The 22,764-nt window shown below is 33.1% G+C and overlaps 1 protein-coding gene across 3 annotated transcripts; it reads right to left on the bottom strand.

Annotated features, from left to right (window-relative positions):
* Nucleotides 1-2,363: 2,363 nt before the first annotated feature.
* LOC149881080 (uncharacterized) lies at nt 2,364-22,459 on the bottom strand. 3 transcript variants are annotated; one of them, XM_090068692.1, is made up of 6 exons: nt 22,034-22,459; nt 12,357-12,383; nt 10,931-11,197; nt 2,948-10,851; nt 2,689-2,814; nt 2,364-2,564 (listed from the first exon to the last, which is right to left on the bottom strand). In XM_090068692.1, exons 2-6 carry the CDS (start codon nt 12,372-12,374, stop codon nt 2,486-2,488), a joined length of 8,394 nt encoding a protein of 2,797 aa, XP_089924818.1. In that variant the 5' UTR covers nt 12,375-12,383; nt 22,034-22,459; the 3' UTR covers nt 2,364-2,485. The 3 variants fall into 3 exon arrangements, with proteins under 3 accessions (XP_089924818.1, XP_089924819.1, XP_089924817.1); XM_090068693.1 differs by having other exon boundaries at nt 12,315-12,383; nt 22,034-22,136; XM_090068691.1 differs by lacking the exon at nt 12,357-12,383.
* Nucleotides 22,460-22,764: the final 305 nt, after the last annotated feature.

Consider the following 22,764-nt stretch of genomic DNA (forward strand, 5'->3'; position numbering starts at 1 on the left):
ATCGTACCTATGTTTTTAAACTGCATTTCTATAATGCAAGAATCTGAGGCTCTCATATTGAAGATCAGTCCACTAACCACCAAAACTAAGGGAAAACAATGAAATTGATGAAAGCATATTACGCTACTATTTTGATTTTATTATGAAAAAAAAAAAATTTATTTAGATAAAATATAGGATAAGCTTCTACTTCTTGGACGATCTACAGAAAAAAAAAAATATTATTTTCAACTAAACGAACTTTAACAAGTATATCAAAGCATATCAGATCAGTAATTGATGAAATATCACTTGTTCTTAATAACCTTATTACATCTATAAAGCAAAGACTCGATAAGTTTTATTTGTAACCAGGAAGTTCCTGATACTGATCTTTAGTATCTCTGACCCAATCATGCAGAATTACTTTATAAACTTTGTTTCCGAAAATTCTCAGTATGATTTAGGTCGGAAATTCGCAGGCCAATTGCATTGCAGTGATTTTATTTGATCTGAGTTTTGATGTGCGTTTTGGATAGTTGTCCTAGTCCTAATCTCCTATTTTAAAAGTTGGGAGAAAATGAGTTATTAATTTTAGTAAGTAATGATTGCTTTTAAAATACGCTATATTTTAGAAATTTTTTTCTAGATAATTTGTTTAAACATAAATTACATAAAGTATAAGTTATTATTTCTTTAAAAATTAAAGCTAAAATTTTAAACAATTTTTACTTTAAGAAAAAAATCAAAAACTTTCGCCAAACGTTTAAACTTGGAGATAAAACAAAATAATTCTAACCTCGCGAGTTGTCTCCACTGTTCTGCCGTCCAATTTCTGTGAGCCCTTGTGAACTCAAAAGGTGCTTTTTATTTTTTTGCTAATGTAAGTAGTTATTTGCTCTCCATTAGCTATAGTTAATGGAGAGCTACATCATCCAAACGTCGCCATACAAAATATTCTGAACTATTACGTTCCAATTTGCAAATGGTATTTCTGGCACTAGCAAAAAGATATTTTTTTACGTACCTAATAATTTTTTACGATCAGTATGAAGAGTACTTTTCTTCAGTCGTCCACCAAAACGCTCAGTTTCAAGAGTTCCTTAGGATTTATATTTATTAACTAATCGACTTACAACCGCTTTTGACAACTTATACTTTTTACATAATACATGATCATAAGCCAAAATACATAATCCAAAAAACATAATTGATTATGTATTTTGGCTGATGATGGTACGCCGGTATAAAACTTTAGGTACCAACAAAATTGTCATCCATCGCTGTATCTTCTATATACATATATATATATATATATTTTGTTTCTTCGTTTTATATATATATATATTGCTCTATTTATACAAAATATTGAGCACTCTTATACGAACAAGAGATATTGTATTTGAAAATAATACAACTTAAAATAGCTATATATATATATATATATATATATATATATATATATATATATATATATATATATATATATATATATATATATATATATGTATGTATGTATGTATATATACTAGTTTATGCGGTTGTATTTCTAATTCTATATTACATCCATATACTTTTTGTCAATTAGATTAATTCCAATAATAAGAAACTCACAACACTTTCTAGGTAAGTTTCTGTTACAAAGTGATTTTTCTAAAGAATTAACCTTTTAGTTGTAATTATTCGTAATGACACTTTCATCGAGGCATATGTAAATATCCTTGTTCTAGAAAAAATGTTTTGGTATCCGTCATGAAAAAAAGAAACGTTTTATATTTGTATTAAATACCAGGCATTGAGATTTTTCTTTCCCAGCATGATGTTTTCCTATATTAGTTCCATTTTGTACTTATTCTTTCTGGAAAATATCGATCCTCAGACTATAGATAGATGATTGCAGAGCTGTGATCAGCTTTTAAAAATTAAAAACTCAATATTTTTCTAAAGATACACTTACTGGGATGTCCTTTTTCTGAAATCACATTGAAGCAAATATAACGGAACAAAATGACAAACGCTTTAACCGAGCAATTTCTACCACTTAATATTGCCATTTGGTGCGTGCGGATGAAAGAATTAAAAGGGACTTAATTAAACTCCTATGGAGTATGTTTCATCAAAAAATATCTTTTGATAAAGGTAAATTTTTTTTGTATGATTCTAAGTAAAGGAATTAGTTGTAAAACTCGAAAACCTTATGAATCAGGGCAAATCGATGATTGCATTAAGAAACACAAATACAGAATATGAAAATCACTTCAAACCTTTTGTAGAAATTTTTTGTAGAAATTTCAGAGTGAAAAAAACGAAATGTAAACGTTATTCGTAATTTTGTATTTTACACAAACTTTGAGAATTAAAATAAAAAAAAAAAAAAAAACACATTTTGTTAAATAAAATAAATTAAATCTTTGCATCTATTTACATAACTACAGGGCTTTCGTTATTGTCTAAATTTCACTTAGAAAATCTTTATTACGAAGAAATCCCAACGCTAGTTGTGTCATCAAGCATCGTATTCTAAAGCTAATGGATCAACGCCAAATAATGGATTTTCATAAGCAAAGCCTAATTCATCACCGTCACTGTAAAAAGGATAAAATTGCTTATACATTTTAGATTCTTATAAGTATAAATGTTTAACATAATAGCCAAGCATACTATGTATTTTACGTACTGATGATGGTTAGATTTTTTTATAAGCTTTACCTGCCCAATCGTCTAGAGTTTCGAAGCTCAATATCACTCATACTCTGACCGACAAATTCTATTTTAGACGGATAAACATCAGGAACAGAAAACTGTTTGTATAATTCGTCTTTGTAACTTTTATTTCTAAAAATAAAACTACTAAAAAAGATTTTTTGCAATTTTTAGAGTTTTTGAGCTAATTTTTGAGTTATTGAACTTAAATTGCAATTATAAGAACCACTTGTAACAAAGATTTTTAGTTACTTATATTACCTACCTAAGTTTAATGAAAACCAAAGACGCAATTAGAAGTGACACAAATGAAACAGCAATAATCATTACCAGACCACCAGTAGAACTAATAAACCCATTCCTGGCTTGCTTATCGCAATTCAAACCTGTCCAACCTTCAAAACAAACTTTTTCACCAGTTAACTTATTGCACATAAAATTACTGCTAATTTCAGTAGTGCAAAAAGAAGTACAATTCTCTCCATAGAAATTAGAAAAACACAACTTATCCCCAGACAAGTTATCACAACGATAACTTACTGAAAAATTAAAAGTGCTGCAAAATTTATCACAATTGATTCCGTAATAATCTGGAAAACAAACCTTCTCTCCGTCTTCTTTATTGCATAAAAAAGTACTTTTAGGTAAACAAAAACGATTGCATTCTTTACCAAAATAGTTTTCATTACAAATTTTTGCACCGGTCGTCGTATTACAAGAATAATTACCATCACTTAAATTTGCATTACAATATGTACAAAACTCCCCATAAAAATGAACAAAACAAATCTTTTTACCAGTGACATTGTGGCATTTGTAACTATTATTGTTCGGGGTACAAAAGGTTGAACAATTAACTCCATAATAGTTTCTAACGCACTCCAGTTGCCCCGTAAAATTATTACAAACATAATTTGCACTTCCATTAACGTTATTGCAGTAAATGGTGCAATTCTCGCCATAATAGCTGTCGAAACATACCTTTTCACCTGTAATTTCGTTGCAAATGTAGTTTTCGGTGTCATTCTTTGTGGCGCAGTAAGTCGTGCAGTTCTCTCCGTAGTAATCTGTAAGACACTCCTTGCTGCCAGTTACGTTGTTACATACGTAGTGTGCTCTTCCATTAAGATTGTTACAGTAGGTGGTGCAGTTCTCACCATAGTAACTGTCAAAACATGCCTTTTCACCTGTAATTTCGTTGCAAATGTAGTTTTCGGTGTCATTCTTTGTGGCGCAGTAAATCGTGCAGTTCTCTCCGTAGTAATCTGTATGACACTCCTTGCTGCCAGTTACGTTGTTACATACGTAGTGTGCTCTTCCATTAAGATTGTTACAGTAGGTGGTGCAGTTCTCACCATAGTAACTGTCAAAACATACCTTTTCACCTGTAATTTCGTTGCAAATGTAATTTGCTGTGTCAGTGTTGGCGGTACAATAGATGTTGCAGTTCTCTCCGTAGTAATCTGTAAGACACTCCTTGCTGCCAGTTACGTTGTTACATACGTAGTGTGCTCTTCCATTAAGATTGTTACAGTAGGTGGTGCAGTTCTCACCATAGTAACTGTCAAAACATACCTTTTCACCTGTAATTTCGTTGCAAATGTAATTTGCTGTGTCAGTGTTGACGGTACAATAGATGGTGCAGTTCTCTCCGTAGTAATCTGCAAGACACTCCTTGCTGCCAGTTACGTTGTTACATACGTAGTGTGCACTTCCATTAAGATTGTTACAGTAGGTGGTGCAGTTCTCACCATAGTAACTGTCAAAACATACCTTTTCACCTGTAATTTCGTTGCAAATGTAGTTTTCGGTGTCATTCTTTGTGGCGCAGTAAGTCGTGCAGTTCTCTCCGTAGTAATCTGCAATACACTCCTTGCTGCCAGTTACGTTGTTACATACGTAGTGTGCACTTCCATTAAGATTGTTACAGTAGGTGGTGCAGTTCTCACCATAGTAACTGTCAAAACATACCTTTTCACCTGTAATTTCGTTGCAAATGTAATTTGCTGTGTCAGTGTTGGCGGTACAATAGATGGTGCAGTTCTCTCCGTAGTAATCTGTAAGACACTCCTTGCTGCCAGTTACGTTGTTACATACGTAGTGTGCTCTTCCATTAAGATTGTTACAGTAGGTGGTGCAGTTCTCACCATAGTAACTGTCAAAACATACCTTTTCACCTGTAATTTCGTTGCAAATGTAGTTTTCGGTGTCATTCTTTGTGGCGCAGTAAGTCGTGCAGTTCTCTCCGTAGTAATCTGTAAGACACTCCTTGCTGCCAGTTACGTTGTTACATACGTAGTGTGCTCTTCCATTAAGATTGTTACAGTAGGTGGTGCAGTTCTCACCATAGTAACTGTCAAAACATACCTTTTCACCTGTAATTTCGTTGCAAATGTAGTTTTCGGTGTCATTCTTTGTGGCGCAGTAAGTCGTGCAGTTCTCTCCGTAGTAATCTGCAAGACACTCCTTGCTGCCAGTTACGTTGTTACATACGTAGTGTGCACTTCCATTAAGATTGTTACAGTAGGTGGTGCAGTTCTCACCATAGTAACTGTCAAAACATACCTTTTCACCTGTAATTTCGTTGCAAATGTAATTTGCTGTGTCAGTGTTGACGGTACAATAGATGGTGCAGTTCTCTCCGTAGTAATCTGCAAGACACTCCTTGCTGCCAGTTACGTTGTTACATACGTAGTGTGCACTTCCATTAAGATTGTTACAGTAGGTGGTGCAGTTCTCACCATAGTAACTGTCAAAACATACCTTTTCACCTGTAATTTCGTTGCAAATGTAGTTTTCGGTGTCATTCTTTGTGGCGCAGTAAGTCGTGCAGTTCTCTCCGTAGTAATCTGCAATACACTCCTTGCTGCCAGTTACGTTGTTACATACGTAGTGTGCACTTCCATTAAGATTGTTACAGTAGGTGGTGCAGTTCTCACCATAGTAACTGTCAAAACATACCTTTTCACCTGTAATTTCGTTGCAAATGTAATTTGCTGTGTCAGTGTTGGCGGTACAATAGATGGTGCAGTTCTCTCCGTAGTAATCTGTAAGACACTCCTTGCTGCCAGTTACGTTGTTACATACGTAGTGTGCTCTTCCATTAAGATTGTTACAGTAGGTGGTGCAGTTCTCACCATAGTAACTGTCAAAACATACCTTTTCACCTGTAATTTCGTTGCAAATGTAGTTTTCGGTGTCATTCTTTGTGGCGCAGTAAGTCGTGCAGTTCTCTCCGTAGTAATCTGTAAGACACTCCTTGCTGCCAGTTACGTTGTTACATACGTAGTGTGCTCTTCCATTAAGATTGTTACAGTAGGTGGTGCATTTCTCACCATAGTAACTGTCAAAACATACCTTTTCACCTGTAATTTCGTTGCAAATGTAGTTTTCGGTGTCATTCTTTGTGGCGCAGTAAGTCGTGCAGTTCTCTCCGTAGTAATCTGCAAGACACTCCTTGCTGCCAGTTACGTTGTTACATACGTAGTGTGCACTTCCATTAAGATTGTTACAGTAGGTGGTGCAGTTCTCACCATAGTAACTGTCAAAACATACCTTTTCACCTGTAATTTCGTTGCAAATGTAATTTGCTGTGTCAGTGTTGACGGTACAATAGATGGTGCAGTTCTCTCCGTAGTAATCTGCAAGACACTCCTTGCTGCCAGTTACGTTGTTACATACGTAGTGTGCACTTCCATTAAGATTGTTACAGTAGGTGGTGCAGTTCTCACCATAGTAACTGTCAAAACATACCTTTTCACCTGTAATTTCGTTGCAAATGTAGTTTTCGGTGTCATTCTTTGTGGCGCAGTAAGTCGTGCAGTTCTCTCCGTAGTAATCTGCAAGACACTCCTTGCTGCCAGTTACGTTGTTACATACGTAGTGTGCACTTCCATTAAGATTGTTACAGTAGGTGGTGCAGTTCTCACCATAGTAACTGTCAAAACATACCTTTTCACCTGTAATTTCGTTGCAAATGTAATTTGCTGTGTCAGTGTTGGCGGTACAATAGATGGTGCAGTTCTCTCCGTAGTAATCTGTAAGACACTCCTTGCTGCCAGTTACGTTGTTACATACGTAGTGTGCTCTTCCATTAAGATTGTTACAGTAGGTGGTGCAGTTCTCACCATAGTAACTGTCAAAACATACCTTTTCACCTGTAATTTCGTTGCAAATGTAGTTTTCGGTGTCATTCTTTGTGGCGCAGTAAGTCGTGCAGTTCTCTCCGTAGTAATCTGCAAGACACTCCTTGCTGCCAGTTACGTTGTTACATACGTAGTGTGCACTTCCATTAAGATTGTTACAGTAGGTGGTGCAGTTCTCACCATAGTAACTGTCAAAACATACCTTTTCACCTGTAATTTCGTTGCAAATGTAGTTTTCGGTGTCATTCTTTGTGGCGCAGTAAGTCGTGCAGTTCTCTCCGTAGTAATCTGTAAGACACTCCTTGCTGCCAGTTACGTTGTTACATACGTAGTGTGCTCTTCCATTAAGATTGTTACAGTAGGTGGTGCAGTTCTCACCATAGTAACTGTCAAAACATACCTTTTCACCTGTAATTTCGTTGCAAATGTAGTTTTCGGTGTCATTCTTTGTGGCGCAGTAAGTCGTGCAGTTCTCTCCGTAGTAATCTGCAAGACACTCCTTGCTGCCAGTTACGTTGTTACATACGTAGTGTGCACTTCCATTAAGATTGTTACAGTAGGTGGTGCAGTTCTCACCATAGTAACTGTCAAAACATACCTTTTCACCTGTAATTTCGTTGCAAATGTAATTTGCTGTGTCAGTGTTGACGGTACAATAGATGGTGCAGTTCTCTCCGTAGTAATCTGCAAGACACTCCTTGCTGCCAGTTACGTTGTTACATACGTAGTGTGCACTTCCATTAAGATTGTTACAGTAGGTGGTGCAGTTCTCACCATAGTAACTGTCAAAACATACCTTTTCACCTGTAATTTCGTTGCAAATGTAGTTTTCGGTGTCATTCTTTGTGGCGCAGTAAGTCGTGCAGTTCTCTCCGTAGTAATCTGCAATACACTCCTTGCTGCCAGTTACGTTGTTACATACGTAGTGTGCACTTCCATTAAGATTGTTACAGTAGGTGGTGCAGTTCTCACCATAGTAACTGTCAAAACATACCTTTTCACCTGTAATTTCGTTGCAAATGTAATTTGCTGTGTCAGTGTTGGCGGTACAATAGATGGTGCAGTTCTCTCCGTAGTAATCTGTAAGACACTCCTTGCTGCCAGTTACGTTGTTACATACGTAGTGTGCTCTTCCATTAAGATTGTTACAGTAGGTGGTGCAGTTCTCACCATAGTAACTGTCAAAACATACCTTTTCACCTGTAATTTCGTTGCAAATGTAGTTTTCGGTGTCATTCTTTGTGGCGCAGTAAGTCGTGCAGTTCTCTCCGTAGTAATCTGTAAGACACTCCTTGCTGCCAGTTACGTTGTTACATACGTAGTGTGCTCTTCCATTAAGATTGTTACAGTAGGTGGTGCAGTTCTCACCATAGTAACTGTCAAAACATACCTTTTCACCTGTAATTTCGTTGCAAATGTAGTTTTCGGTGTCATTCTTTGTGGCGCAGTAAGTCGTGCAGTTCTCTCCGTAGTAATCTGCAAGACACTCCTTGCTGCCAGTTACGTTGTTACATACGTAGTGTGCACTTCCATTAAGATTGTTACAGTAGGTGGTGCAGTTCTCACCATAGTAACTGTCAAAACATACCTTTTCACCTGTAATTTCGTTGCAAATGTAATTTGCTGTGTCAGTGTTGACGGTACAATAGATGGTGCAGTTCTCTCCGTAGTAATCTGCAAGACACTCCTTGCTGCCAGTTACGTTGTTACATACGTAGTGTGCACTTCCATTAAGATTGTTACAGTAGGTGGTGCAGTTCTCACCATAGTAACTGTCAAAACATACCTTTTCACCTGTAATTTCGTTGCAAATGTAGTTTTCGGTGTCATTCTTTGTGGCGCAGTAAGTCGTGCAGTTCTCTCCGTAGTAATCTGCAAGACACTCCTTGCTGCCAGTTACGTTGTTACATACGTAGTGTGCACTTCCATTAAGATTGTTACAGTAGGTGGTGCAGTTCTCACCATAGTAACTGTCAAAACATACCTTTTCACCTGTAATTTCGTTGCAAATGTAATTTGCTGTGTCAGTGTTGGCGGTACAATAGATGGTGCAGTTCTCTCCGTAGTAATCTGTAAGACACTCCTTGCTGCCAGTTACGTTGTTACATACGTAGTGTGCTCTTCCATTAAGATTGTTACAGTAGGTGGTGCAGTTCTCACCATAGTAACTGTCAAAACATACCTTTTCACCTGTAATTTCGTTGCAAATGTAGTTTTCGGTGTCATTCTTTGTGGCGCAGTAAGTCGTGCAGTTCTCTCCGTAGTAATCTGCAAGACACTCCTTGCTGCCAGTTACGTTGTTACATACGTAGTGTGCACTTCCATTAAGATTGTTACAGTAGGTGGTGCAGTTCTCACCATAGTAACTGTCAAAACATACCTTTTCACCTGTAATTTCGTTGCAAATGTAGTTTTCGGTGTCATTCTTTGTGGCGCAGTAAGTCGTGCAGTTCTCTCCGTAGTAATCTGTAAGACATTCCTTGCTGCCAGTTACGTTGTTACATACGTAGTGTGCTCTTCCATTAAGATTGTTACAGTAGGTGGTGCAGTTCTCACCATAGTAACTGTCAAAACATACCTTTTCACCTGTAATTTCGTTGCAAATGTAGTTTTCGGTGTCATTCTTTGTGGCGCAGTAAATCGTGCAGTTCTCTCCGTAGTAATCTGTATGACACTCCTTGCTGCCAGTTACGTTGTTACATACGTAGTGTGCTCTTCCATTAAGATTGTTACAGTAGGTGGTGCAGTTCTCACCATAGTAACTGTCAAAACATACCTTTTCACCTGTAATTTCGTTGCAAATGTAGTTTTCGGTGTCATTCTTTGTGGCGCAGTAAATCGTGCAGTTCTCTCCGTAGTAATCTGTATGACACTCCTTGCTGCCAGTTACGTTGTTACATACGTAGTGTGCTCTTCCATTAAGATTGTTACAGTAGGTGGTGCAGTTCTCACCATAGTAACTGTCAAAACATACCTTTTCACCTGTAATTTCGTTGCAAATGTAATTTGCTGTGTCAGTGTTGGCGGTACAATAGATGGTGCAGTTCTCTCCGTAGTAATCTGTAAGACACTCCTTGCTGCCAGTTACGTTGTTACATACGTAGTGTGCTCTTCCATTAAGATTGTTACAGTAGGTGGTGCAGTTCTCACCATAGTAATTGTCAAAACATACCTTTTCACCTGTACTTTTGTTGCATTTGTAATTTACAGAATCGTTTAATGTTGTGCAATATGTTGTGCAATTTTCTCCGTAAAAATTCTTTAAACACTCCTTTTCTCCTGTTGCTTGTTTACATATATAGTTTCTGGTATTGTTGTACGTATTACAATATATTGTGCAGAGTTCTCCGTAAAAGTTTTTTAAGCATTCTTTTTCACCAGTGCTTGTATTGCATTTAAATTTTTCTTTATTCTCAGTATTTTTGCAAAATGTGCAATACTTTCCATAGTGGTCTTTGTAACAGATAATGTTTCCGTTAGATTGGTTACAGTAATAGTTAGTCGCAGTGGCATTGCAAAATGTCGTGCAATCTTTTCCGTATAAGTTTTTTTTGCATTGTTTTTCGCCTGTTACATTATTGCAGGTGTAGTTTTGAGCTTTGCTGTTACAATACACTTGACAATCTTCTCCATAATAATCAGCTAAACATACTTTTTGACCCGTTTTTTTGTCACATGAGTAATGTTCTTTATCATTCGGTTTACAATAAATGTTGCAAAGATTTCCAAACCAAAATGGTTTACATGTTTTCAGACCTAAGTCATTGCAAACGTAGTTTTCATCTTTTTCTACTTTGCAGTAAGTAGCACAATCTTTTCCATAGTAATTCAGAGAGCAATATAGTTTAATTTCATACTCTAATTTTGAACCAGATTTATGTATCCCTGATCGAGTAAACTTCTGAAATCTTGCCACCGTTCCGTTGGGTGAAGGAACGTTGTTTAATACATGTTGGAACTCGTCCACTAAGTCATTTGTACCAATATCGACGTCTTCAGCTGTTACATTGATAAAAATTTTGTTCTAAATATACACTACACTCTCTTAAATTAAGTAATCATTAAAAATTTTGCTTTTTGTGACTTTTCAAAGTTTTACTTACTTTGTAAGGCTCTTTAAACTCCCGGCGAATTTGATTCTTTGTTTGGTCTAAATCTTTTGTAAAGTCAATTACGTTTTGATTGTTGTAATCATTTGTTACCACTTTATCATTGCATGGATCTGTTGGTACCCCTCCATGTTTAACGCAGATCTCAAAGCGCATGTCACAGTAACTTCCATAGTCGCATGAGACTGCTTCAGAGTCAAGACCATTTTTGTTATCAAATCTTTTAAGTAGCAGTTCGAAAATTACATTTGATGCAACGATCTAAAGATTGAAATTTCAAGAAGAGGAAAATGTTTTCCTATGGTAACTTTTATTTTTAGGCAAAAACGATTTTGGTTACTGAACTGCTATCTCTGCTGATACATCATCATTATAGCAAAAGAAAAAAACATTGATGTTGTTGAGAACCACAATTCTTTAACAGTATCTGTAAGAAACTTTTTACTGAAGAAATCTTAAAAACTTAAAGCAGATCAATAACTTTTCACACTCGCATGTCACTGAAAAATAAAGAGGAAACTGATATTTTACAATTGTGTAGCCAAATCTTCATTTAGACTTTTGTATATTAGAGGAAAAATTCAAATTTTATTGGGCATTATAAAATAACGAGTTAGGATTATTTGAGGAAGTTCAGAGCAAAACCTAAAAAGATTTGATAATCAAATGTTTACAGATATATTTAACAGTTTAGTATCAGCTATTTTCTAAGAATTTGATTATTAAGAATTTAAGCAGAGAGTAAACAATCAAACAAAAGTTTGAGGGAAAAAATCGGATAACTAAAATACAAGCTCTAATTAAAAAAACAAGAAATACAGTTGTTTTAAAGAAATTGAAGCGTGAAGATTTTTTTCCAAAAATTATTTAAAATAAAAACTAATGAAAAGTATTGATCAAAATTTGTATTTATTTTCAAAAATGTTGTCATGACGTCATACTAGAACTAACATTAATTTTGACGCAGTTCTTGGAAATTATATAATTATAGGATTATTTTAGGAAGTTCAGAGCAAAACCTAAAAGTTAGGAATTTCTCGCACGTTTAATAACGCAGTTCTCGGAAATTATATAATTTCTGGAAATTATGTAATTTCCAGATATTATATTATGTCCGGAAATTTTATAATTTCCGGAAATTATGTATGTTCCGAGAACTCCAAAGAAAACCCTTTAGAGGTATGAATATACATATGGTAGAGTAACTATACAAAATATCAAAGAAATTTAAATTCGTCCGAGAAAAAGATTCAATTTTAAGATTTTGATAAAAACATAGCTTTGTGTTCATATAGCACTAATTTTCAAATATATAATTTCCGAGAACTGCGTTAACAAACGTGCGAGAAATAGCAATTAGATTATTATAATAATTTACTTGCTATTTCTCTGTTGCTGATCCTGGAACAATCCTTCATACCTGCAACTCTGGAGCCATCTTTCATACCTATTATTTCACATTTTGTCAAAATTATGACAGGCTCGCAAAATTATGCAGTCTGTTAAAAAATATTATCAAATTAACATTAATAAAATAGTTATGAATAACAAATGGTTAGAGAAAAAAAAATATAAGGGAATTCAATTCAAAACTTTGTGAGCCTATTTTTTTTATGCAATTTTTCTACTTTTATCTTTTATACTCTATATTGTAAGGAAGCTAATTGAAGACTCCACGGGAAGAAACGGCAGGGTCACATTTTTTCATTTTGAGATAAATCATTATTAAACTTTTAAACCTTTATAAGTTTCGAAGTTTTAGGAAAATTTAGAAAAACTTTGAATATGCATCAAATCATTTATTTGATTTGAATTCAAATACAAAATATGCTATTATGGTTAGTAAAGCTAAAAAGTGTAAAAAGTCGAAACTTTCAAAATGTGACCCTGCCGTTTCTTCCCGTGGAGTCTTCAATTCTAAGTGAAACAAAATGCTGTTTATAGCACTACAACCACCCAAAAACATTATTCAATATTTTACTTTGTAACAAATAAAAATGAAAAGACGCCAACGCTCAAAGCAATTTAAAAAATATAAAAAGCGAGAAAGCTTCAAGAAAAGGAGAGTGGATACAAAGAGCGCATACAAAGAGAACGGCAGGAGAGAGAGAGATGGATGGATAACTACCTTACGGTTAGTAGTGAAGAGCTTTAAAATTACGAAAAGAAGAGTTGATAACAGAGTTTTTTGGTTCTACGAAAAGGAAGTAGACCGGAGTTTTGGTTTTACAAAAGGAGAGCATAAGAAATAGTTTTTACGAATTTAAAGTGGAGAAAATTTTATTAACGATAACACGGCAACGATAACACGGTACCTAAAGGAAAAGAATTGTTGTTACTAGTATTTTAACGAGTAATATTGCACGTAAAGAAAAGTATGCATATTAACATAATAAATCAGAGTGCTACCATTACAAAAAACCAAGAGGCTTCCCATACACCTAAAAATCCAACCGCCTGACTTACGAAATACTATACCCCATCCCCATTCCATTAAATGTAAAGTAGGAATTGCAGAAAAACACCCCGCTTCACAGTATGTAAACGTGTCATTAAAAAAAAAAGCTAACATGTAAGCATTTTGAAAAGTTACGACTGCAAGAGCCCATTATTCGATTTTAGCAACAGCGAAAAGTTAATAAACGAGAATTGTTTATCAATAGTGATAAACGTTTTTCGTAAACTACGAATTTCATAATTAAGAATAAATTGCTGGTGTAACACAGAAAAAAAATAACGAAATCTATTTTTACTTTTATTCCCATGGTTTTTCAAGTTGAGTGACGGAGAGCTGGACGGAGACGGAGAAAGTGTAAAAGATAAAAAGATTTAAAAATATAAAAAAAATTTTATGAATTAAAAGAAACTTCGTTTAATTAAAAACCAAAAACTGGCTTTGATGTTTCGAAAAAAGTATTAATATAAAGCTATCACGATTTTAGGACATTTCTTTAATTGACTATAAAGTGAAACCTATCTTGTACAACTGTGATTAAAAATAAGGACGTTTTAATTTGTTTACTTGCATCTACACTTCGGGTGCTTTCCGCTGTGATGAAACACATAAAAAGTGTTCTAGGGGTTCCACGTTTTGTAAAAATAGGTTTAACGGCGTTACTCAAGAAACCCTTCAGAGGTATGAATTTACAAATATGGTAGAGTGACGCAAAATGTAAAAGTTTTTAAATTAGTTCGAGAAAAAGATATCATTTTTGAGATTTTGATGAAAAACATCAACAAAAAAGGTGCTTAATCATAGCTTTGTGTTCATTAAGTACCAATTTTCAAAAAAGAATGATATAAATGAAGCAAAATCACTCACCTGCAGTTTAGTAATTATTTTTAACTACACAAAAATAAATTATTACATGATACAACATTTAAATTGTAATTAGGCCTCTTTTTTGATTCCTTAATTTTAAAATTGGATTATCCAGTTTGTTTTCAAATCTGTTTTCAAACCTGTTTACAAAACTGTTGTAATCTCTTTCATTGTGTACTTCACATCACAATATTGAAAAATGCCAATAAAAATTATGAAGATTGCCGCAAAAACTTTGTTTTTTATGCTTGCAAAAATGGAAACGAGAACTTACAACATTTGAAAGAATGTAAAAACTCGTGGAATTAGATTTTAATAATGAAAAGGTTCCAAGAGGAGTTTGTGACAACTGTCGAAAGTTGCTCCGAAACTTGATCAAAAAGTTTTATTGCCTGCATTGTTCAATTTTAGCTCTACCCAGATAAAACTACACACTCGAAATAAACTATGAGTGTTTAATTTTCAAGATTAGAAAACTAAATGAAAAAATTTGAAAACAAACAGAATAAATCGAAAGACAAAATGTTTGACTCACTTTTATAGAACTGGGATAAGACATCAAAACTTACATCACTGGTTTTAGATGATCTAATTGGAACTGAAAAGATTACACCATCACTCATTGCCAGTAAGCAAATCTCCTCATGGTTCCATCAGACTCAAGCAAGCAACCAAAGGTGAGCTATTTTTGGTAACTCCAGGTAACAAATACCCATTTTTCATTGAAAATTCTTGAAGCATAAGTCTCAATAATTAGGTTTTGATATTAAATCATCATGAAGGCTAATATTTTTAAATTTAAATTTAAAAATATTTTTAATAAAAGTAGTTATAATTCTATTTGCTAAGAACCATAAAAGCATGAGTGAGTATGGACAATGCTTTCAAAACCCAATACAGTACATTCTAACTCCAAAACAAGAAAATTTTGATCTACTTTAATAAATCAACGGGCTACAAAGTGGTAAAGCCATACTTTGATCTATAGTATGCTTCTGAAGGAAAAATACTCTCAGGGTTCTTTACATTGTCAAAAGTCAGCAGTTTTAAGGAATATAACACATCGACTGAGAATACTGGCGTGTCTATTGCAAGAATTTGGAAGAAATAACCGATCATTTAACCAAATATGATCCTCCACAATCAATTTCAAGCTTGGTGAGGTGCTACTTGTAAGCACCTCGCTAAGCTTGAAATTGATTGCGGAGGATTATTTTTGATAAAGATTTCCAGGGAATAGATGAAACATCCAGCATCAAAACAGAAACATCCAAACAGAAACATCCAAACAGAAACATCCAAACAGAAACATCCAAACAGAAATATCCAAACAGAAACATTCAAACAGAAACATCCGAACAGAAAACCTCATAAGTACTTACAACTTCGATAACACGGGACACAGAAGTCAAGCGCCAGTTGATCATTGCAATTAAAGAAGAAGTTCCAGAATTCTTCAAGAACATTAAGGCATTGCTGGAACTGATAGACACAGACAATGTGAGGTTTATCATTTCGTATAATCTCAAAGTAACCAATCTCCAGAGTTGAATTCAATCAACATTCAAGCGAACAACCATATTGTTGTTGTCAAGCAAACAATCATGACATTGACTAAGGAAAACTTTCAGCCAAAAGAATCTCATGAACATTTAGAAGTCTGAAAAAGATGACAACAAGTTTGTTGTAGCTGTTGTATCAGAAATAACGAAGTCCAAGCAACTGTTTATGTTTTTAAATAGAAAAAAAAAATTTTTTTTTTGCACATTTATCTTTTATGCTCATTCTTATTGAAAAGTTAATTAATGAAAGAAGATTTTCTTGAAACTTATAAATTAGAGGTATTTTTCATCAAACTCTTAAAAATCGAATATCTCTCTCGGAAGAGTTTGAAATTTTTCGTAGTTACTCTACTTCATATGTTTGCAAGTTTGTTCTTTATTCATTATTACTCGTTATTATTTGTTAAAAATCGAAAAAACAAACATCGATGCTTAATATTTATAAATGATTTTACATAATAGGAAAAATGCGTAAAAAGCTCGCAAAAAAACTCTGAAAGTTTTTTATTGCTTTACTAAATAAAATATTCAGACTTGTTAGATAAAATTATTAGATAGGGGAACATGGGGTAAGATGACGAATGGGGCAAGATGAAAACATGTTGTTATCTTCAAAACTCAACTAAATATGAAATCTGACTGTAGGTGAGAGGGAAGTAGATTACATCTACTAGATTTATTTATGCTTTCTTTATAAATATTATTTTCGTAGTCAAAGATAATTATTAAAAAGATTTTTCCTATATTAAAGGAAAAAAAAATTTATCCACTTGTTTTTGATTTATTTCATCATTACATCACCAGCCAAAGGTAAGCAAGAATTCCTCATTCAGTTTGTTCAATTTGTAAGCCACACAAGTAGTATTAAGTTATGATGACTTATTTATGTAGAGTTCTGAGTTTTGAAGATTAAGTAGCCTAGGGGCAAGATGAACGGGGCAAGATGACTCGTTTGTCCTTTCGCTAAAGTACATGTTTTACCATAAACCTGTACTGTAATAACTTTTGTGTAGCTTAGTCATTATTACATCGCTTTATAATGCATTAAAATATTTTGTTTTGCATTTGCTTTATTTTGTTGTGTTGGAATTTGCTATAAACTGATTAGTAGACTTTTTTTTGCATAGCCCTATATAAATATTTAGTTTAATTGTTTAAAAAATTACATAACCGTTTGTATTACGTATCTTATTAACTAGAATTTATGATATCGTGTTATTTGAGAAGGTAATGGTGTAATGGAATTTACTTTTTTTAAAATCGCCATCTTGCCCCGCATACGGGGCAAGATAATAGTTTGAGATAACTTTGGTTAATGAGTTTTTTCCAGGCTATTTTTAATTTTTATATGGGTTTTTTTTATACATATGGGACGCATAATAATTTTTTTTCTCCACTTTTTGATAAAGTTTTACTTATTGAAACAGTTATTGAATAAGATAAAAGTGCTTTTCAAAACGTTCGTAATCTTGCCCCATGTTCCCCTATATATATTTTGAGTTGAGAATATTGACCTAAAATTTAAAAAACAAAAGTCCAAATATGAGAGAATCGGGAAGCTTTCTTACTTTACACAAGTTTTTTTTTAGTTCCAACTAAAGATTCTTTCTGTTTGAAACAACTTTCAATTAAAACTTTTTTTGGTGTCGCGAAAATCATGAAAGTAAAATGAAATTTTTAATGAGGAAAATGATTGCTTAAGCAAATTCCGTCATGTTATAGATTTTGTGGAGCCGCTTGAGATTTTTTTACATTACTAACCATTTTTGCAACAGTTCTGTTTTGACGTATTTAAATGCCAGACAGTACGTTAAACTGTTTTTGAAAGGAAAAAATGAGAAATCAAAAATAATGCTTTAAATATATAAAATACGTCATTGCACGTCCTTATACAATGACATGTTAAAAAAAATCGTACAGTTAATCTAATTTGTAAATAAAGTTATGGGTTTCTATAAGAAACCTATAAATTTATCTCTATAAGAAGTTTATCTCTGTAAGAAACCTTTAAATCTATCTCTATACGAAACCTATAAATTTATCTCTATAAGAAATCTATCGCTATAAGAAGCCTATAAACTTATTTACAAATCAGATTAACTTATGGGTTAAAAACGTTGTAGAGGTAAACATGTAAAAGCTTGAAATAAACTTCTAGAGCATTTTAAAAATAAAACCTCTTGAATTCTAAATCATATAAAACTATAAATTCTAAGACAATTGGACACCCCTATGGGCGTCACGACGAAAGGGACTAGTAAGGTATTGCTTCTCCTCCCCCTACACAAATTTTTTTGTTCGAACCGTGTTATTTGAAAACTGCAATATTACCGAGTATAACGAATAATGAGAAATTTTTCTAATGATAGAAACTTTAGCTAATGTCTCAGCATCTCCTGAATGCATCATGATGGTTTTGTATTCTTATTTTGTATTCTTTTTACTTTTACTTTTTCTAATCTTATTTTCCTTAAAGTACATTGGAACTTTTTACACAGCAAACTTCCTTTTTTAATGGCTTTTTAATTTTTCATACGTATATAGTGGCATATAGAAGTATATACAGATGATTACAGTAAGGCATGAAGCTAGAGAATTTCTCTTCAGAATATGCTGGAATAAAGTAGTTTTGCCAATCTTAAAATAATATTTTTAAAATTTTGAACAATTCAATTGAATTTTTAAACATAAATGTGAGGAGGGAAACAAAACAAATCATAAATATAATCTTTAAATTTTACTTGACTCAAGCATATAACATATTCAATCAAAGAAAAGTGCGTTACAGTTGAAAAACTAGGTGGAGACATTTACATTTGCATGAAAATGATTCAGTGACACCATTAAAGTTTAACAACGTTTTCGCAACAACGACCAGAGGCTCAATTGTAACTGCATAAAATGATAGAAGTTCAATTAGTAAGGTTTGCGATAATTCTGTAACTATCTTAAGATTTTTACAAACAAATCAAGACCAGAGACAAACGCTGATCGAAAGATAGCCGGTAAAACCAGTTTTTGAGAATAAGATAAAATCCACTGTCTATGCTTGAACAACTCTTGATTTAAGAAACATCGCGATGCATAGAAATAGAACTGTTGAGAAAATCTTCCAGAAAGTTTTTATTGAGAGAAATTTTTTATGGAGAAAATCTAGAGAATTTTTTTGGGGAGATTTTTTGAAATATTGGTAAAAGGTTTTATGGGATAATTGAAAAAAGAAGTTTTCGGAGACTTAAAAAGTGATTTTGAAAGATCACTTTTTAAAAGTCTTAAAAGTCACTTTTTTAATGAGAAAGAAAAGATTTTAAGGGGAGAATAGTTCTAACATAGACACTTTGGCCAAGAGTCCAAAGGTAATAGAATATTTTTAAGTGACTTTTGGTTGTATATTATTATCTGCAATTATCATATTGTTACTAATTGTATTGAGATTTTGTTGTGAAACTTTTTGTTTAAGCTGATAAAGTGTTAAAGTTCTAAGAGTCTATTGTTACACAAACCACACACGAACCATATACGAACCATACACGAATCATATACGAACCATACACGAACCATATACGAACCATACACGAACCATACACATCCACACAACACTGAAAGCAACCCAACAACCCAATCATAAACAACCGAACACTCTAAAATAACCAACAATAGACTAAACATATCTTGGCGCACTAAAGAAAATACCGCCCTCACAATATGCATTCATAGCCATCAATTCTATAAATGGTTTGTTGGCAACATTATGGTTTTGGTGGTTTGGTGACGGTATCAAGATTAATCCTAATTTTTTGTAACCGTGAAACTTTTTGAGTTTTTATGTCAATATTGCACTCCATCGCTGATATTGCTTCCGAAACGTCACTAGCAACCTTTTTACTCCTTTCATTTAAAGCAAATTTTTTTTTTATTTAAAACTGCGGCCTGCAGTTATTTTTTGTTGTTGTTGTTAAATTTTACACTCCATCTGAGGCTTGCCACTATCTTTTTTCTTTAAACAAAACAGAAAAACAAAACGATACATCAATTCCGTATATTAGGCTAGAGAGCAAGCGGTAAAATGTGCTTTCTACGACTTGGATTTGTCTTAACAGGTAACAGCTTTCGCCATTTTCTTTCAAAACTCTGGAAAGAACTATTTACCTGTGCAAGAAACATTAAAGAAACAAAATGGAAACTTTTGAAAAGCTTGTAAAGCTGAACCATCAAAATCAAACGTCGAAAACACCAGAGCTGTCGAAAATTCACCAAAAAACAAACCTTACGACACCAATTCTGATTGTATTAATTTCCTTGGTAAAAGATATTACAAATGTGGAATTCTATAATCCCATCAAACTCTCTGTCTCGCCGAAAATAAGATATGTAACAAGCGCGGTCAGGCCATCTTGCTCGCTGCTGCAGCACAAGAAATAAAACAAGTAGAAAGTAACATATTCACTGGCCGATTTAAAAAGATTAAAAACAACAGCAGTTGTTAAACTGCGCAGAAAATTTCGACTCACAACAAAAATGAAAACAAAAATGTTTTTTACATGTAAAATTTGTTCACACCTAATGGGAAGTTCACACCAAACATATGATTAGCTGTTACTCACCATATTACATATCTTCTGCTCAATTAATGCTTAATCGACAAACAATTTTGCTCCAACATTCAACAAAGAGAAAACCACTTACTAAGATTATAAAAAGTAGACATGATTGTGCTAAACCACGCTCGCAACAAAATTCAACGAGAAAAACTTACTACAAAACTGAGTTATATACTAAAGATACGATTATAAATAAACAGGAGAAATAAAAAAAAAAAATCAAATACGTATCAGTACCACCCCAACAAATTCACTAATAATAAAGGCATCATGATTACTGCCATCTCATTAATTGATCAAAGCCAAAAAGTACGAAATAAGTCTCATTTTATTCGAGTTCACATCCAACTACTGCAAATCGGCATCAAAGGCAATTTTATATGCCGAGAATAGTCAAGCTGATTAAAAGGATCATACACCAGAGTATGAGCACTTTAATCAATCCAACTTGAATGTTCCAAAACCCTCAATTGAAAAACAACTGCAGGATTTTTTAGCTTTGGTTGTTGCACAATGATGTTAAAATGTAAATTGCAATCAAATGCTGTTTCGCAATCCAATGTAAAAGTATATTTTCTTTCGTCAACAATAAAAGTTTCAAGGTATTTTGTGAGTCGGTGGTAAAGGATTAAAGACGTTTTTAGTTTTATCCGATCGGTGTAAATGCAGATGATTTAATGAAACAGGTTTTTTCAATATCCTTTTCTTACTACCGTGGGTGTGACCTAACAAAGTCCTATGCTTTAAAAAAGTCCTAATTTAAGAAATTAAAAATTTTGTATATTTAAAATAAACATTTAGAGGAAAAATTTAGTTATTTTAACTAACTAGATATCTAGTTAAAATAATTAAGTTATTTTCCAAAAATGTTAATTTTATAAATACCAAATTTGTCATTTCTTTAATTAGGACTTTCTTAAAGTATAGGACTTTGTCAGGTCACACCCACGGTACCATTAAAAGACTTTTCAATTGAGGGGAAATTTGTGAAAGACTGCAGACATGTTCTGGATAAACTGTTAAAGGGTAGCTCCGTGCGCAACAAAGCAATTAGAGAATCCAGATAAGAAGCATAAGAGATATCTTTAGAGGAGATTGCAGATATTGAAACAAGCAGATTATAAATACTGAAGGGGAAAAGAAATGAAAAGAGTAGAGAAATTACTCCAGAACTAAAAATCGTTAAAAAATATAAAAACTAACTGCAAAACTAAAAATCATTAAATGATAATTCCTATAGTAAAAAAAAAAGTTGTTCTTATTTTGAAATTAGATTTATATTTTATTATTGATGTTTATTTTGTTTCTCGAAAAACTTTTAAAAAATAAAAAAACTTATTATTGCTATTTTTTTTCAATTCAATATTTACAATATTGTAAATTCAATATTGTAAATTCAATATTGTAAATACTGATGATTCCGAGGAATATAACGGAAAATACCAAAAGTTCAACATTTAAAATAAAGCGCAGATCGGAAATTCGAATTTTATTCCGATAATTCTGAAAATTCCGAAATTTTAAACAGTGAACTTTAAATTCCTTATTTTATATTTCTTGGAGCGTATGTTTTACAATTGTATACAGATTATAAACAACATATTTATTATACCTTTAGAAGACCTAAATGCAGAAGTGCATAGAACCACCCAGACAACATTTTCATATTGAAAGATCATTTAACTAATTTGTTTTTTTAAAAGTCATTTCAAAATGACACAATAATTTCGTGGTTCCACATATTGTTTAATGTAAACAGTCTTTGTCTTGTTTAATCAAAAGGAAGCTTTCATCAATGATTTAAAACTTTGTTTACAATAATAAGGTTTCGCATTTACTTACAGTATGCAAAACTATTGTAAGTAAAGTAGCATTGAGAAGTACAACGTCGGCTCGCTTGTAAAACCTTCTAAGTTCTCTTTTTCTAAGAAATTGACAATGAATGTAGTTTTATGAAAACTTTCATTTTATGCATTACGATGCAAAGCTTCTTGAGAATTTACCAAACAGAATACGCCCCTAGCGTCAAAAAAAGAACTTTTTATGTTTACTAAAAATTGAAAGCTTTAGAGTGTTTTAATTGTCTCCTGAAAAGTTTTGTAAGACCTTCAAGTAAGCCGACGATAAAGAGCTTGGGACCAAGCATTCTAAAATCTACTTTTGTGATCACAGCGGAAAAGAACAGATAAATTAAAAACGTTGCGCAACGGTTAAATGTTTGTTTCTTGATTGCAAATCGATCAATTTTCTGGCATGATGTACTTAGAATAACTGTTTGAAGCTCAATAAATATTTTAGTTGCATTTAAAACATCTGAAGTTATTTGAAAATTTGATTTAATTT

The sequence above is a fragment of the Hydra viridissima genome, unplaced genomic scaffold (genome assembly GCF_058129835.1).
Source record: "Hydra viridissima isolate aposymbiotic clone 2 unplaced genomic scaffold, HvirCarnegie_v1 scaffold_12, whole genome shotgun sequence".
Lineage (NCBI taxonomy): Eukaryota > Metazoa > Cnidaria > Hydrozoa > Anthoathecata > Hydridae > Hydra > Hydra viridissima.